Source organism: Teleopsis dalmanni, chromosome X, assembly GCF_002237135.1.
Source record: "Teleopsis dalmanni isolate 2A chromosome X, ASM223713v2, whole genome shotgun sequence".
NCBI lineage: Eukaryota > Metazoa > Arthropoda > Insecta > Diptera > Diopsidae > Teleopsis > Teleopsis dalmanni.
In genome coordinates, this window is record NC_051848.1 from 17,032,540 (window position 1) to 17,050,210 (window position 17,671).

Consider the following 17,671-nt stretch of genomic DNA (forward strand, 5'->3'; position numbering starts at 1 on the left):
ATTTATTTGCCCTTTTGTTGATCTATTAAATAAAACTAACTAAAAATTTAAATATAACTTGTTTTATTTTTAATTATACTTTTATAATTTTTATTTATTTAAAGTTCATCTTAATTTCGTCAAATTCATTTTAATAATATTGAAAACAAAAATTAGAATAAAATATGTATTAATATTTGAGGTTTGTATATTAATAAAAATATAAAATGTAATCAAATTCAATAAATCAAATTCCTATATAAAATTTTATGAGATAAAATATATTAAAATAACAGAACATTACTTAAAATAATAATAAATTAATATCACAATCAAATAACAAATAATTAAGTTTAAATAAATTTTAAAGGAAAAAATATGACTACGATTCCGTTGGCCTGAGCACCCCGATTTTTCAATGGATTTTAATAGAGATAGCTATTTTTAGCAACTTTTTCCACTACATCGATATATTTCGATATGGCTGAATGTTCGAGTTATCGAGTTTTAAAGTTGTTAACTTTCTACATAAGTCACACTAACAAAAATGCTATACACGCCATCTAGTGTGTGCAACTTTATATTGCACCTTTTAGATTTTAGATCAAAAAACTTATCTCGAAAACTCAGCTGCATTGTCTTATAACGCATGAAACAAATATGTTTAAAATAGTTGTTTTTACTAAAATCCATTGTCAAATATATATGCCCGGATTAATTAAAAATTATTATTGTTATAATAGAATATAGCACCCAAAAGAAACTTTCTTTATATATCAAAGCAGGACACTTTCTCAGCACTACAAGTCACATTAAAGACAACGGAGCACAGTGCTATAGAATGATAATGTTACCTGAGATGTTTTGTAACAGTGTCTGTTGTTGATCTTAAGTTCAGACAATCCTTATTTCTACTTAGTTATAATAGATAATACTACAATAATATCATAACAAACTGTTATAGAATGTTATAGATCCGGTTGGTTGGCCTAATATAGTACATTGGATTTATCTTCTTATTTTCGAATAAGTAAAAAAATATTAGTCTTTCCCTAGCCCGCTCAATCTTGTTACAAATGTTTATATTATATCGTTTTATATAACTGAACTTACTTATATAGCTAACTTACATTAACTTAAGTTAATGCTTATGTTTGTAATTTCAGGTAAGAGGCCTTAACTTATCAATTTTTCATTAATTTTTTTCTTAGTTGGATTCTATAAAAAACTGTATATTAACATGGATGATTTAGTGGGCAATGTTAAGAATTTGAAGCAAATTCATTGGAACATGGAAATTGTATAATGAAGCAGCTCTTTCTTATCCACTTTCATTCAAGTTTCTCAACTTCAACTTTTGTGAAAACACGTATATCTTTCCAAGATTGTTTAAAGCCATGTTAATACTTTAAACCAACAATGTTGTTTTTTAGTTTATCAAAATTTTTCTTTCTTTATTGGTATTATTGATTTGTTTGTTTTATCTTGGGATTTCTGAGAATTCTTTGAATAATTGATGAACCTTCAATACCACAGATTTTAATTCTACATTTCGAATTTATCCAATTCTTATCACAACACTCTATCAGTCTAAAGATTAGCTCTTAATATTAGATGGTCTTTATGCTTCATTTCCTTATATATACTCTGTAACCAGAGCCACGTATCGCTAGTTTCCGGTTACGTTAGTACTAAATCTCCAGAATGAAACTGTTAAGAAAGTCATTTAAGTTAGTCAACACAATGAATTCGATGACCTTGTTGGGCACTTTTGCGTTATGAAGTTTTGTTTAGAAAATTTTAATGCTGACTATAACACCTCTTAATTTTCCTTTTGTCTGACAGAAGAAACCCATTGGTAACGTTTAAATCACCAGCCAGGCTTAGCTCTGCAATGACAAGGTCAATGTTATTCTCACATTCGTGAGGTAGTATACTGACACGCTCGCATTTCTCACTTCTAATTGTTACTTTGAAAATCTTTTCCACCACATCTACTGATATTTCTATCGTCACGATAGAAGGATAGAAATACGACTTTTGCAATTACTAACAAATGTTATTATTTACTTCATCTGCTTTTTTTTATACGTCGGCTAGAATTTTATGTAGGTATATAGGAATAAGAGCACCTCTAGGCCACTCTAGACTTGTTTGTTTTGACTGTTATCTCTGATCGATAGTTGATTTCTCATATCTTTGCTACTGCGCATTCTTCGTAGATGAGTATTCTAAATATCTTTAGGTCTGAAAGCCTTATGAAATATAATTAAATAATATTATAACAAAATTAATGCAAGTTAAAGAAAGTTAATGTTGAATATGTAAGATTATAAATCTGAAATACCTAATACGTAAAAATTAAGAAATAAAATAATTGGAATATATGAATAATATATATATGAATATATTAAATAAATATATAAAATAAAAATTTACAGTAATTTATAAAATGATTCAAATTAAAATAATATAACGTGTAAGATATATTTAAATTTACCAATATTTGATATATTGACAATAATATGCCTTATCTGTCTTTATTAGACCGAGAGTGTATCATAAACTTCAGCTTGCAGGACTAACATTGTTTTTTATTGATTCTATTGTTATTTTTATTGCTTCTTGGATTATTAAAAGAACACTCTTAACTACGTTTTTTGTCTTTTTGATAAGTGGCTTTATTAATCTATGCGGCTTGACTATTGAATGTCACCGAAATAACTTCTTAAAACCTAGAAGACTAAAAAAAAAGTGACCAGAAAATTGCTCATGACAATTTTTCATAATTTTCTATTCCGAAATTTGGGCTGTTATCTCGTACCACACTAGTTAAGAATTTTAAGTATTTCGAAACTTAAGACTTCAAGAGGTTCGATTTATTTTATCTGTCTTAGAAGTCGAAATCAATGCAATAATACAAAATAAATGGTATTTGTAAATCACCTTCTCCCGGGACTAATTCACTTAGTGATAGTCTATCACAAAAATACAGCGGAGATCACGTACCAGTTAACAGTTTAGGATCTGGTGAACTTAAATTGGCTAATGGGTAGTCAGGAACTCTGAAATTTATTCGAATGTAAATCTTTTATTTGCGGAAAATTAACGGAAATTAGCGGAAAGTTATAAATATGCAGAGTATAGAGTTTTTTATGCGCTAACATAAAATAACAAGCTCTCTCCATCTGTGTATGTAGCCAGCGAGTATTCTAAGTTACTGCCTTAACCGTTGGCAATCATCGCATCACTGTCAGCACCATTCTTCCCTATGTAATTTTGGACTTACCTCCTCTTCTTAAACCCTGCGAATTCCGTTGTAGTGTCCTTTTTAGTTTATTTTTTTTTATTTTCGGAGCATATATCAAATTTACCTCCATTTTCTTTTTTTTTTCTATTTACATAGTCTTACTGTTCGCAAATGTTAGGTGATCTTTATTGATCCACGTTTTGCAACGATACATTATCACTAAAGTAGTTAAAATGCTCATGTTGTCAATAGTTACACTTCTCCCTTCATTCGTCGACTTTTTACAATGGATATGAGGGGAAAAAATGTACTTTTCTTAGTGTTCTTTTATATTGCACATTTTATAGCTTTGAATACTAAATACGTTTACAAACGTCCTTTTCAGTCTAACTAACTCCCAATGATAATGATTTTTTTTTCTTCTTCGGTAAAGTTATTGTACACATCGGTACTAGCTTATATAACATATATAATTTATTAACAAATTGTACTTTGATAACTGAAATTTTTCATTTTAACTATTGAATCAAAACTTACATTTGGGACTGTAGTGAGCGACTCACTCAAATTGGCCTCACATCATGCATAGTCTTCTACCTTTAATAAAAAGCAATATTATGATAAAGAATTTTAAATATCAAACACACAAAATCGTACTAACAACAACAAAATCTATTATTTACACATAAATTAGTGCTTACTTATGTGATCCACGTATGAATAATAATCCCAAATCCGGATATTCGAAGGCTTTGAATTAATCCTCTGCGTAGGGTATTTCGTTTGAATTCTTCCTGAGCGTAAATAAAATATAAAAAATAAAAAAATTTCCTGTATATATATTGTACCATAAATTTTTAATTTTTTAGCTTTTGTATTAGATAGGAGCAAGGTCTTGAAAACCGGTTTATTGTACCTTATTTTGTTCCATCGGTAAGAAACTTTTTTCTCTATTGCCTAAAGGGTATGCCCAAGATACTATATGGCCAGCAACTGTATTATTAAAAGTTGTATAATTATTCTCAAATTCATATTATGTTACACTTGTAACACAAAGAAGATAGATTATTAGATTAAAATTATTTTAAAAAATATAACATTTTTAAAATAATTTTACTATCTCTTTGTTATCTTTTCCTTTCAATTCCTTACATAAACGTTTTCAACAAATTGTTATAAATTCTTTTTCAGACTTTCTCAAATATTAAAATATATATTTTGTTCTAAAGAAAGTAAAATAAAAAAAATACAACATATATATCGTTCAAAAGGAACTTTAAAACAAATTCCTAACCTATAATTTTTATATCCTTACATATCCTTATTTAAGTATAAAAATTGAATCCAAATATATATCGTTCAAAAGGAACTTTAAAACAAATTCCTAACCTATAATTTTTATATCCTTACATATCCTTATTTAAGTATAAAAATTGAATCCAAATTGCTTAAAAACAAAATTCATTTTATTTTTCTAATTTGCACTCAAACACATATACAGAGACACTATCCCTGAGGAATCTTACCAACATGGACACTCCAAGTCCTTATGCGAACCAGACGGCGATGAGTGGAATTGCGGTGCACTCCAACCACACGAACAGTACGATGACGATATAGGCAGCGATAGTTTATTACCAGCTGGACGCCAACCACTTTTACCAAAAATTACGCCACTGCCACAAATACGACGCATGGGCGTAGGTGCAGTTGGTAGTACCGGTATTGGTGTGAATAGTGGCAGTGGTAGCGGTATTCCAAGCAGTAGCAAAAATCAAGTAACAACAGCTTTACTATCCACATCTAATTCAGATTATGACGATGATGAAGACGAAGATTTTGACTTGTACGATGATGAAAATATTGTTGTTACTACAACAACTACAGTAGCAAGCGGCAGCGGCAGTAGTGGTAGTGGCAGTGGTGTTCCTATAAACAGCAGTAATGCGGTTGGTATCAATGGTGCTAAGAATCGCAGTACCAACAGTAGCGGTGCTAGTGGCAGCAGTAACACAAGCTCAAGCGGTAGTAATACTAATACAACAACAACAATACGCCTTACGCGTAACAATGATGAAAGCATCATTTGAGACACGTGGGATCATGTGGAACAACATGAACAAGAACAAGAAGAAGAAGAAGAAGAGCAGGAGCAACAGCAACAGCAAAATTCATTACTAAATCGAAGGTTAGGAAACTGCTTTAAATATAAAATGTTTTATTAAATGTGAAAGGATATGAAATTTAAAATTGCAACTCTATTTTAAATTATTTTGAGATGTATTCTGATCTGATGTATTCTGATTTCTACTGCACCGAACTAATGTACGAACAAACAAGAACTGTAAACCGAACAATAAACCTACGCCTATGAAAACTGCATACAGTAAATTCGTAAACCCTTGCCCAACCTATGAGAGCTGAAAGCAATAGAGAAGAGAGCACAAAAAAGCGAAAATTAATACAAAATACACCGTAAAAATATTGGTAAATAATAAAAATTTAAGTAAGTTTCCACATCGTGTATAAATGCAGAAATTTTGAACAGAAAATTTTAAATTAGTTCTAAATTAAATGTAAATTAAATTTTAAATAGAATAAATTACTTAAACAACGACACAAAATTACAATTTATAAACAAATGTGCAAAATTTAATTATATATATATTTAGAAATTTTAAATACCATATCTAATTGTTTTCATATATTAAAAAGTTTTGCATAACCTAACCTCACCACGCTTCCTGCCTCGCCTCTCTGCCATTCTCTCTTTCCATTGAATTGAAAAAAATATAATATTAAAAACACATAAAATATATTTTATGTAAAAATTGTAATTATTCATAAATGCGTAAAAACCGTTTTTAATTATTATTTTTTTTTTTAATATTTACGCAATTGTATTATAAAATGGAGTATAAGTTAAAAACAAAACTATACTGATAATGTTTATGATTTTATAAAATTTTTAAAATATAATTTACTACTAAATTTTTCAACTACTTTTTGCCTGAGCGAATGTGTTCCAGTTAAATAATAAAAAAATAGAAAATAAATAAATATTTATATATATACACTATTTATATTATATACATATAAAGTAATACAAATGATATTGTAGCGCAAGTTTTTAAATTTAAACCTATTATAAATACTTGATTATATTAACTAACCAAATGCTAAAAACACTGAAAAAAAATAACTAAACTGGCAAAGTTGAATAAAAATTCCTAACCGTCGTTTTATTGTTACAAAAAGTTAAATAATAATATTAAATAATGATTTTAAACGAAATGAATATAATTTTTGTAAATTTATTTACAAATAAACTAAAAATAAAAAATACTTAAAAATAAGTACGTAATGGTATATATGAGCATGTTCCCATGTGTTAATTGCTTACAGCAATTTTGTACAGTGTATTTCTTATAATGACTTTGCAATTCTGAACAGGAATAAATGTTGGAAAATTAGTAAGTAAGATAACATAAAAAATAATAATGAACAATTAATATATAAATAGTAAAAAATTTATATTAAAATAAGGCAAACAAAAACAAAAAAATTATTCAAAAAGCAACACAAATTAACTGAGTAAATTAATTACAGTGCAAAAAATTGTTAGACAAATTGTAATATTTTCAATTATTTTTTATAAAGTTTAAAATTTTTACTAGCCTAAGAAAAGAATAATAAAACGGTAAAACTGGAAAAATTATAAACTAAGATAAAGAAAAACTCGTCGTACTTAACAATATAAAAAAACACAAAAATTATACATTAAAAATTAATAATGATTAATAAATAATGAATATATATATATATATATATGTAACATATATGTATATATCAATAATCAAACTTTGTAAAAACTCAATCCCATGAAAGAATGTTTTTAAAGTAGTGTTAACAATTATTAAATATAGGAATTCAAGTATATAATGACATCCAATTGAATGACTAGAATGCTAGAATTTTTTCAAGTGTAACAGACTATTTAATTAAAAAACTATTTTTATATACTTGAAAAATAAATCTAGTTCAAAAAGCCATCTCTACTTAATATGGAGGCTGCCTGCACAAATCATTGTATTTTTTTAGTACCCTGACAATAAGTTCCATTGAATCTTTTGAAATCTTCTCTACACAGAATATAATACATATATGAAAAAAATTGAGAAATAATGGAGTTATTATTAGAATTATTAGAATAAATTTCGCAGGATTTTTTCACCAAACATAAAAAACTTTTAAATAATGCGGAAAGAATGTGACCATGTATCGTCTTTTTCACATAATGATCTATATAAATCTCAATTCTGCGATAGATACTTCAGACCACAAAATAATTTATGATAGTTCAGTATTTTAATAAGGCCCTGAAATATAAGTATTTAGTACTTTAATAATGGCCTGGAGTGAACTTTGTAACTTAAAAGTTTCAAGCAAAGATTTATAAGTTAATGAGCAGAACAAATAACAAATCATATTGAGGATGAAAGGTTATGGTAAATATTTCTCAGAACATGTTGTAAGGTAGCTGTTATAATGTAGTGAAAAAAATATTTACCTAAGTATTATTTATACAAAAGTGCACACGTTCTAAACAGTCATACAACAAGACTCTGTTTCGCTAATAAGAAAGTCAAATTTTTTGCTTTTCGTGATACGTGATACATACTTTCTATCGCGTTACATGTTGTAAATCTTATTTGAACAACACGTTGGACACCAGTGTGCACATTGAGTTAGATTTTTTGTATATACCATACGAAGGAAATTGAACTTTTCGACACAACCCGTATTTAATGCCCTCTCCTCCTCTCCCTACCTTAAAATTCCATGGAATTGGCCTACATAAGATACTGTAACGAGCGTCTGTAGTTTATCCAAATTAATCAATTAAACGAACAAAATTGAGTTTTGATAAAAAGTAAACCAAAAGATATGAGATTATCAACCTCTGTAGGATATATAATTTTACTGCTTTAACAGAGCCTAGTTTAAGTTAGTTTTCAAAGATTGTAATCTTATTGGATAGATTTTTCGAAATGAAATGTTAAGAACATAATACATTTTATTTCAAGTAACTACCTTAGTATAAATGCAACACACTAATATCTGTTCAGATTTTTTAGAGATTTTCAGTCCTGGGAATAGTATTATGATACTGTCGTCATTTCGTATGTTACTAATGTTTCCTTTTCTAATAGATTCTTAAAATTTAATAAAACATACTCCTAACTGTAAAAGTGGCTCCTAATTAGTGAAGAACATAATAGACCTTTTTAAAAGCATACTTTCATGGTATATAAATATACAAAAATGGTTCAATAAATCATATATTGAATTTTCATAAAAAGTTTAATTAAAGATATAGTAATCAAAATTAAAATATTTAAATTATATTATGTGCAAAACATGAATTATTTAAAAATAATTACTGTGGATCGCATACTTTAGTGAAAGTACCCGCCATTATTGCAAAAACAACAATTACACAAAATATTCAAATAATAAAAAAATAAGATTGCTACTTTCAGACTAAACATTCAAATTATACACAAAATTAAAAACTAAAATAATTATAATATAAAAATAATTATTAATAAAAGAACACGTACATAAAATATATACTTATAAAAAAATTAAAAATCGTAGATTTTCTTCTTTATACATATATAATTAGTATAATATTAATATTTTGTACTTAGATTTTTCGTTTAAAAATTAAAAACAAAAACAAAAACAAAAACGAAACATAAAACACAAACTTTTTAATAAACACAAATTGTCCATTTTCCAATTTTTTTTTAATTAATAAATAAATACACTTACAACTATATTATATTGTATAAACTTTATACAAACTTAATTTATTATTATTCTTTGTTTTGTATTACTTTTTTAAAAAATTTTATCTTTTTTATTGTTTTTAGAATTATAATCTTTGCTTAATTAATTAAGCACACTTAAACACATATTTGATATTTATAGTATTTTTAAAACTGTTCAATTATTTGCTGTATTTAAGTTAAGTTTTCAAAAATTAATTTAAGTAATAAAACTACTAGAGTTTTGTATGAAAACAGCATTTATAATTGTTTGTTTCTATTAACTAAATTTTAAGTTTAATTTAAAAACATATTATTTTATTTTAAAGTCATAAATTATACACAAAAAAAAAATAAAATAAAAATTTGATGATTTATATATGAAAAAAATTTAAGGTATTGGCTTACATGGAATTTTTTTTTAATATTTTTATAAATATTTAACGAATTGCTTTTCGAATTTTAATTAATTTTTAGCAAATATATATATAGTTTGCATGATGGTAAGAAGACCATACTGCCATATAAGCACTTATATCGTGTTCATTTGAATACATGGTGAAACTAGAATGCTATAATATTAAACAGTTTGCTTAGGATTGCAATCAAGAGTACGATATAAGGTTTAGACTATTCTTAATTGGACAACACCCTATTAGGAACAACGATTTCAATTCAGGATACCAACTATACTCGTATTGTGGTAAACTTTGGTTAATAAATTCATAGACTAACTGTGCGTCAACACTGACTAAGCCATGGCAAGTATTTTTACGTTCGAAGCAAATACGAGTATAATCTATAATAATATTTAGTATAATCTTACTATAGTCTAGCCAGCGTATGTGCTGGGTTTAAATATTGGTATAAAACTTAAAGTTTCATAATTGGCAACGTCACACAATAAATGCATTAAAATCAGTTTATCTATTTATGCACCCCATTTGTTTAGCTTTGGACTCACAGTTGGCACACAGTTTTGACAGTTCTTGAAAACTTAACCGAATCCACATCCGAATATAGTTTGCAAAACACAGAACCAGCCATTTGCATCTGTGCAACCAAATTTGTATTTCCCCAAAGATGACGTAAGCTTCATTTGTTTTTCTTTCATAAATCAAAAAGTTATCAATATCCTGCAATAATCAAAACACCATTTTCAAAATAGGACCCAATCACCTATTATTTTTTAATTTATGTGACAATAGTAATAAATGCCTTTCATCTCCTTGTTAACTCTTGTAAACCCTACATCGATAGGATAAAATTTTCAGTAAGTTTTCTCCGTAACTCCGCTGTGAATTGTTTTGGTTCACCGTTTTTAAGAGGGCATGCTTGGGCCACCTTCCATGCGAGTAATAAAACCGTAAGATAATTGGTCAGTGGATTTTGATCGTCGATAATGAACGATTACGATTCAGTCACTCTTACAATTAATTTTTTTCGGTAAAGATTTCTATCCACTTATAACGGTATTTGGCAACATCTTTCTAAAGGACATAATGGCGTTCTTAACTGCTACTCGTCTATGGAACTAAAGTGGCTGTGTCAGAATAATCCTCCAAGGTTACAGTGATGTGGTGACAAGTTTCCAACCCTTTTAAAATCTATTCATTCACCCATATTTAAAGTCATCTATGTCAATTTCTAACTGAATACTTTTTGCAAAGCTCCTGTAATATTTCGGATATCGTTTGGACTTTTAATACCCAACAACAGAGTCAGTTGTGATCATTACTGTAATATATTCACGTTATGTTTAAAATAAAGACTTTATCTGTTAAAATTCGATATGGCAGATGGAAAAAACGAATGGTTACTTCAATCACTGTAGATAATGATGGTAGATAGTTAATCGCTGCATCAGAACATATCGCTACATGATCTGTTGTCACTTAACTCGTTCTTTATTTAACGTCATAGCACGTTGAATCTTTGTTGACTCATTCCGATACTCGTATAATAAACAGTTTCTTATATAACATAAATCATTTAGTATTATATATGCACTTAAAGTACAGCCACAGTCTAAATAATTTCTGTGAAATTTTGTAGATATTGGCCAACCAATGAATAGCTCACCTAGCTGACCTGAACTTGCTTAAACGTTTGCAATTACTAAAGAGAGAGTTAATTACACATTTATCTATATACAATAGGTCTGTTCCACAAGCTATTCGTAGAAACTTTGAGTAACATAAATTTTCGAGTAAATGAGAGCATCTGAAGGAGCGTAATATCCTTGTCGAAATTTGAAAAAGCTACACAGACTTTACTCGTACATTTTTTTAATTCAAGTAAAATTTGTGTTGTGTGAATCAGCTGTTTTGGCTTCAATTACAATTTTTGTATTGTTTACTTGCGCGGCTCTGGTATTCTCACGAGACTTTACACAAAGCTGTTCCATGAAAATCTGTGTAAAGGCGCAGTTAGACGGTAGGTAACGTAAGAAATTAATTCGAAACAAAATGCTTAACTAACCAAACCTGCGTATTTGATAGGAACGAAATTAATAAAAACGGTGTACTTTGTTTATTTCGTTTCTATCAAACACACACGTTTGGTTGGTTGTGCATTTCGCGTTGAATTAATTTCTTACGTTACCAACCGTCTAACTGAGCCTTAAAGAGCGTAATATGGCACGTTATTTGTATTACGCTCTGAGTTTGTACTTGTGTGTTACTTGAGTTTTACTATGAGTATCTCGTGGAACAGACCAAATATATATGGTTACACTTGTAGGTGACACGATTTAAGAGCAGATCTGTCCATCGGTGAAACAATTTTCATTTCTACGGAAAACAAACGGAAACTAAATATAGAAATTAAAAATGTTTTTTAAATAAAATATTAATACTGATTACAGATTTTATATATTAATTCAGCCATTTTTGTGTAATTAAATTATTGTTTTCTGATTCATTTTCTACAATATTTAAGACAATAACAAACTTAACACAAAATCAAATTAATAAAACAAAATAAGCAAATATAATGTTTTGATTTTAAATAATGAAAAAAAACAAACTAATTTATAAAACCATTGAAAATACAATATAAGTAACAAAAATATTTAAATGAAATTTTACCTAATTATGAATATATATTTAATAATTTAAGAACTGTATTAAATTATATCCTTAAAAAACTGTGTTATTGAAAACAATTTGAAAAGTAAAAGTACTAGTTTTAAAATAATTTTTCATTCACTGTATCGTATTTTCTGTTAGTAGCTAATTTCAAAAATAATTGGCAAAATTTAAAATTGACAGCAAACCTAAACTGATTTTAAAAATATTTATAATAATAAAAAAAATAATTACTAACTTGCGTATAGCTTAGCGCTTAAGTTGATGAAAAAAAACGAAAAAAATGAATGAAATATAAAGAGAAGAGAAACACGGAAACGAATTAAAGAATAAAAGATATGAGAAAAATGTTATAAATTTTATTATAAAAAAGCTTTAAATTAAAGAATAATAAAAAATGATAAAACTTGAAAAAATTATTTTTTCTTTTAAATTTTGATAGTATTAAATTCAATCAAAAAATATCTAGGAGTATTTATTCTATCGCCTTCGAGATAGTCTCCCTTTGATGGTACGCGCTTACAAAACAGAAGTTTCCAGACAGAGATACGCTTTTGCTGTTGGAACGCTTTTCTAATGACCGTCAGAAACTCACTCTGCGGTTTTGGTTTTATCCTATCTTTTTCTTTTTCAGTACATTTTTCAGTTCTGGAAAATAGAAAAGTCATAGCGTACACTGTCTTGTTTCATATAAAACTAGTAGGTAATAAGTACACTTTATTAACTGTACGACCAGTTGGATAAAGTTATTAATGAACTATTCCATTCCTGTTAAAGAAGATGGTCAGAAGAATACTCTTATTTCATCGAGGGTAAACGAAGAGTATCTTGCACATTAGCCCGAAGGGAGTGAAAGATATGTTCTATTGTGTTCTGGCATTATTAGCACAGAAGAATTGGCTATTCAATCGATTATAAGGTAGAGCTGTGAAGGCTCTCGTTTTTTTGTGTACGGGAACGTGTGTTGTGTGCTGCACTACTTCACCTTGAGGAAAGTTACATAGCACCATAATTCGCTGAATTTTCCAATCGTTGAAGCTAATAGTAGCAAGCCTTTCGTTCACTGGAATGAACTACTGGACTGAGTTTGAACAACGATATTATATGCGAAAGCATTCTTGCGAAATAATGGCAAAAATAAACAGCAAGACAAGTAAATCAAAGTCGAATTGAATATAGAAATCGAGTACCTCAGACGAATCACGTGGGTGAAGAAGAATGTTTAAGTTATTTTTTAAATTTTCCGGTGCATACTAATAATAATCCATTAGGGACGCAATACATTACTGGTATTGAGACAACTTAATTGTGGAATGCTGTAGAGAAAAGTAAAAATTAGACTTGGCTACCCACATTAAGATATATACGACTGTCATATTCCATAATCTAAACTTATTCTGTTCTTGATACGAGTTATCTTTAAAGACTTATTTAATAACCAATTTGAAAATAAATCAAAAATCATTGAGCATTGTAAACAGACATATACATAGTAGTATATGTGAAAAAAAAAATAATAATAATAAAATAATATTGGAGATAATACCAACACAGAAAAGCAAATATTTCTTGTTTATTTTTTACCCTTTATCTTCTCTTAGTTCATTGGTAAGACGGAAGTACCAAGATGCTAAAAAACTTCTTGTAAGAACTCTGGATGGTGCTGGGAGTACTTCGGCAATATATAAACACAAACAGGTTTGTAATACTTTTAGACGACTGTTTGTTAGATTAGATTAGATTAGATTAGATTAGATTAGATTCTTTATTATTCAATTTCAAAAAAAATTTTTTAACATAAATAAGTAATAAGCCTTAAGTCTAAAAACATTATAGTTACTTAAAAATATTGAATTGAACAAACAAAGAATACGACAATGACTTATAGTCGTCTGTCGGAGATGTTGGTTTAAAATAAATTTACTTTCTTGCATAACGTTTAGAAAATTAAAATTTAAAATTTACAAAATTAAAATTAAGAATTTACAAAATTTAAATTTACAAACTTAATTTATATTTACAATACAAAAAAGGGATTATACAGAATTTAAATTAATTGTATATGCTTTTAAATATTAATTAAAAAGTATTAAATTCATTTATAATTAGTTTTCTGTATTTTAAAGCACTAGTAATATAGTTAATCAATTTTTTCCAGTTAGGATCATTTTCCCCATTAAGCACATTGATTACTTCCTCTTCCACTAACGTTTCTCTCTCAAAACAAATTCGTCTAAACGGCCTTAATATAGGACAGCGGCCTAAGAAGTGCTGTATGCTTTCCGTTTCATTGAGATTGCACAGTGTACAGTTTCTATTGTATTTGCCATCTAAATGAATTAAGTCGCATCTCGCCTTAAAAATCCACATTATGTGCGCACGACTGAAGCTTTCTGTAAAATATTGAGCCCCCAAGTTATGGTCTAGGTACTTATAAATTCGGCTTTCACTTCTCAATGCTTTTCGCCACATTTTTACTCTGTTTTCCACTTTTAAGTGATTTAATAATACGAAATTATTGTTCTTCCATTCTTGGCTTGTTGTTTCATCATTCCAAACTAGGCTTGACTCATTTCCCAAAACGTTTAGTCTCTCTGCCCAAAATACATTTTTTTGCAGAACTTTTTGTGACAATATTCTTGGCAATCTCCTTTCATTATATTCAAACAAAGTCTTGTAGACGTATCTTAAATGCAAGTCCATTGTGTACAAATGCCCGCTTTCCATATTTGATTCCAGCATTATGGCGTAGGTTGGAGTGAAATTGGGAAGCCTGTAAATTCTTTTGAAGAAGTAGCATTGTAATTTGTCTATTTCGCTAAACATGTCACTCCCCCAAATTTGCGCCGCATAGCCTTGTATGGCTCTACAAATAGCATTGAACATTTGCCACTTTGCCCTGATTGAAATTTTATCGTTATTTAAATACGTACTCCAAGTGGCATTTATGCTTGATTTTGCAGATATATTCCTGTTTTCCAGGTGTTTTTTAAATATCATTTTTGGCGTGAGCGTTACCCCTAAATATGTATATTCAGCGACTATTTTAAGCACTTCCCCTTTGTATGTCCACCTTTCTCTACTAGACAGCCTACCGCCTTTTCTAAACACCATGACTGCCGATTTGGCTAAATTTACCTCTAAATTCCAACTGTCGCAGTATGTTTCAAGATTCCATATCATTTTCTGTAGCGTTTCTGCATCATCGGACAAGATGACTATATCATCTGCATATAACAACAGCCTTATATTCAGTTCTTCCACCTGCAAACCACCGTCCAAATAATCGTGTAAGTCGTTGAGATATAACGCAAACAGAAGGGGGGAAAGCAAACAACCTTGTTTGACACCAGAAATTGTGCTAAAACTGTCAGATACTTCGCTTCCGTTCCAAACTACCGAATTTGTCGTCTCGTAAATCTGCTCAATAAAATCTACAAATTTGCTTGAAACGCCTATGCTCCTCAGTTTGTACATAAGTAATTTTCTAGCGATTTTATCAAAAGCCGCCTTTAGATCTATAAACACAGCGTATACTTTCTTTTTTTCATTAAATTTCAACTTTACGATGGATGTTAGATTGTATAGGTTGTCAACCGTGGAATAGTTTTTACGAAATCCTGCTTGGTATTCAGACATGATGTTATTGTTTTCAACCCAACTGGATAATCTTTCATTGAGCACACCCATCAATATTTTTGCTTTTGTGTTCATAAATGCCACACCCCTATAATTGGTTACAACTGAACTATCTCCCTTCTTGTGTATTGGAAATATTATACTCGGTTCAGAACTTGAATCTGCCCTTCCTGAGTCGTACATCTGGTTGTATGCCTTCGCGAGTTGCTCTAAAAATTCCGTATTTGCATTTTTGTAAAATTCGTAAGGGATTCTATCTAAACCTGGTGCTTTTCCGTCTTTCGCTTTTTTCAAGACCTGCAATATCTCACCCACCATTATAGGTTTGTCGAGCTCGTCTATTTCTATAAAGTTTGGAGCATAATGCACATCTTTCGCCGTTTGCGTGTGATTAAGAAGATTTTCAAAGTGTGTCTTAAACTCATTTGGTGCAATTCGTACCTCATTTATTAAAGGCCTATTTCTTAGCTCTTTAACTAGCTTCCACCATTCTTTGCCATTTTTAATTGTGTTTATACGTGTCTCTAGATTTCTATAATATTCAGCTTTACTTTTCAGACATACATCTTTATATTTCTTATTTGCTTCTAAGTAATTTGCTCTAGTAGCGCTGCTCTCTGTTCTTCTATATTTTCTCAACAAGTGTTTAGCTTTTTTCTTCGCGACAAAGCATCGGAAGTTATACCATTTTGATTTTTTGGTATAGAATCCCTTACATTTTCGTATTTTGGGAGTAGATTTTAGTATAACATCAGTTAAATCTGATAAGTCTAGATGTGTTTTATTTTGCAGCTTTGTCCTTATATTTTCCTTAAGTTTTTTGCTATATTGAACCCTATTTGCATCTTTCCATTTGAGGGTCGGAAGCAGTTTTCGTTCCGTGTTTTGTTGTATTTCACATTGCAATTTTAAACTTATCACCAAAGGCATATGATCGGACCATTCTCTTTCTTCTACCGTAAAGGTTTCTACATATGTCAGCATTTCTTGTGAAACTGTGCATAAATCATTTACCGCAGAACCATTACTACTTATATATGTGACGTTGCCTTCTATGTCTCCTGCCGTTCTTCCATTAAGCACTATTTGGCCATAATCACAGCACAGCTCAATAAACTTTTTTCCTCTGCTGTTAGCGACTACGTCTTTTGATTGTCTACACTCAACGCCTGATTTAAATTCATTTAAAAATATTTCTTCAATGTTTTGCTGTATATTTCCTATTCTGACATTTAAATCGCCAATTAAAATTGTATTTTCAACGTTTTCCTCCACCAGATGATTTGCCAGTTGTTGGAAATTATTTTCCCAATCGTTACAGTTTAGATATAACGGGACTATTTTGAAATTTATATATTTTGTTTTTATGTTGATAATGTTAATATTATTTATATTTTCAAAGCAATACATAAAGCCAGCATTCCTTAGTTCTTTTTTAATTCCATACATTTCTCCACCACTAGCACGGCCGAATTGACTTGTTCTAGTAGCTTTTTTGAAATGTAATTCGAAACCCGAGAAAAATTTTTTATAGTTTTCCAAGTCTTTCTCCTCTATATGTGTTTCTAGAAAACAAAATATATCATGGCCTTTGACGAATTCGAAAAAATCTGGAAAGATCATTTTATTTTTTAAACCGTTTATATTGTATGACAAAATACGCAAGTTTCTAAAATTATTAACTATATTACTAGTACTACTATTTTCATTTCCTCCGCAGACAGCGCGTCCCTATTTCTTTTCTAATATTTTTAAAAGATTTACATAATTAATATCTATTTTTGTAGCTAATTCTTTATACAATATTTTTAAAACCATTTCGCCTTTTTGATCATTACAAACAAGTTCATTTTTATTGTTCCACCTTAGCCAGTAGTCTC

General features: G+C 29.0%; 1 protein-coding gene across 7 annotated transcripts in view; it reads left to right on the forward strand.

Annotated features, from left to right (window-relative positions):
- Nucleotides 1-5,839, forward strand: part of LOC119689960 — a 72,683-nt gene extending 66,844 nt beyond the window's left edge. For all 7 annotated transcript variants that reach the window (XM_038104913.1, XM_038104916.1, XM_038104912.1 and 4 more), the window contains one exon: nt 4,731-5,839. In XM_038104913.1, the coding sequence (XP_037960841.1) occupies nt 4,731-5,319 (589 nt within the window). In that variant the 3' untranslated portion in view covers nt 5,320-5,839. The remainder of the gene's footprint in view (nt 1-4,730) is intronic.
- Nucleotides 5,840-17,671: the final 11,832 nt, after the last annotated feature.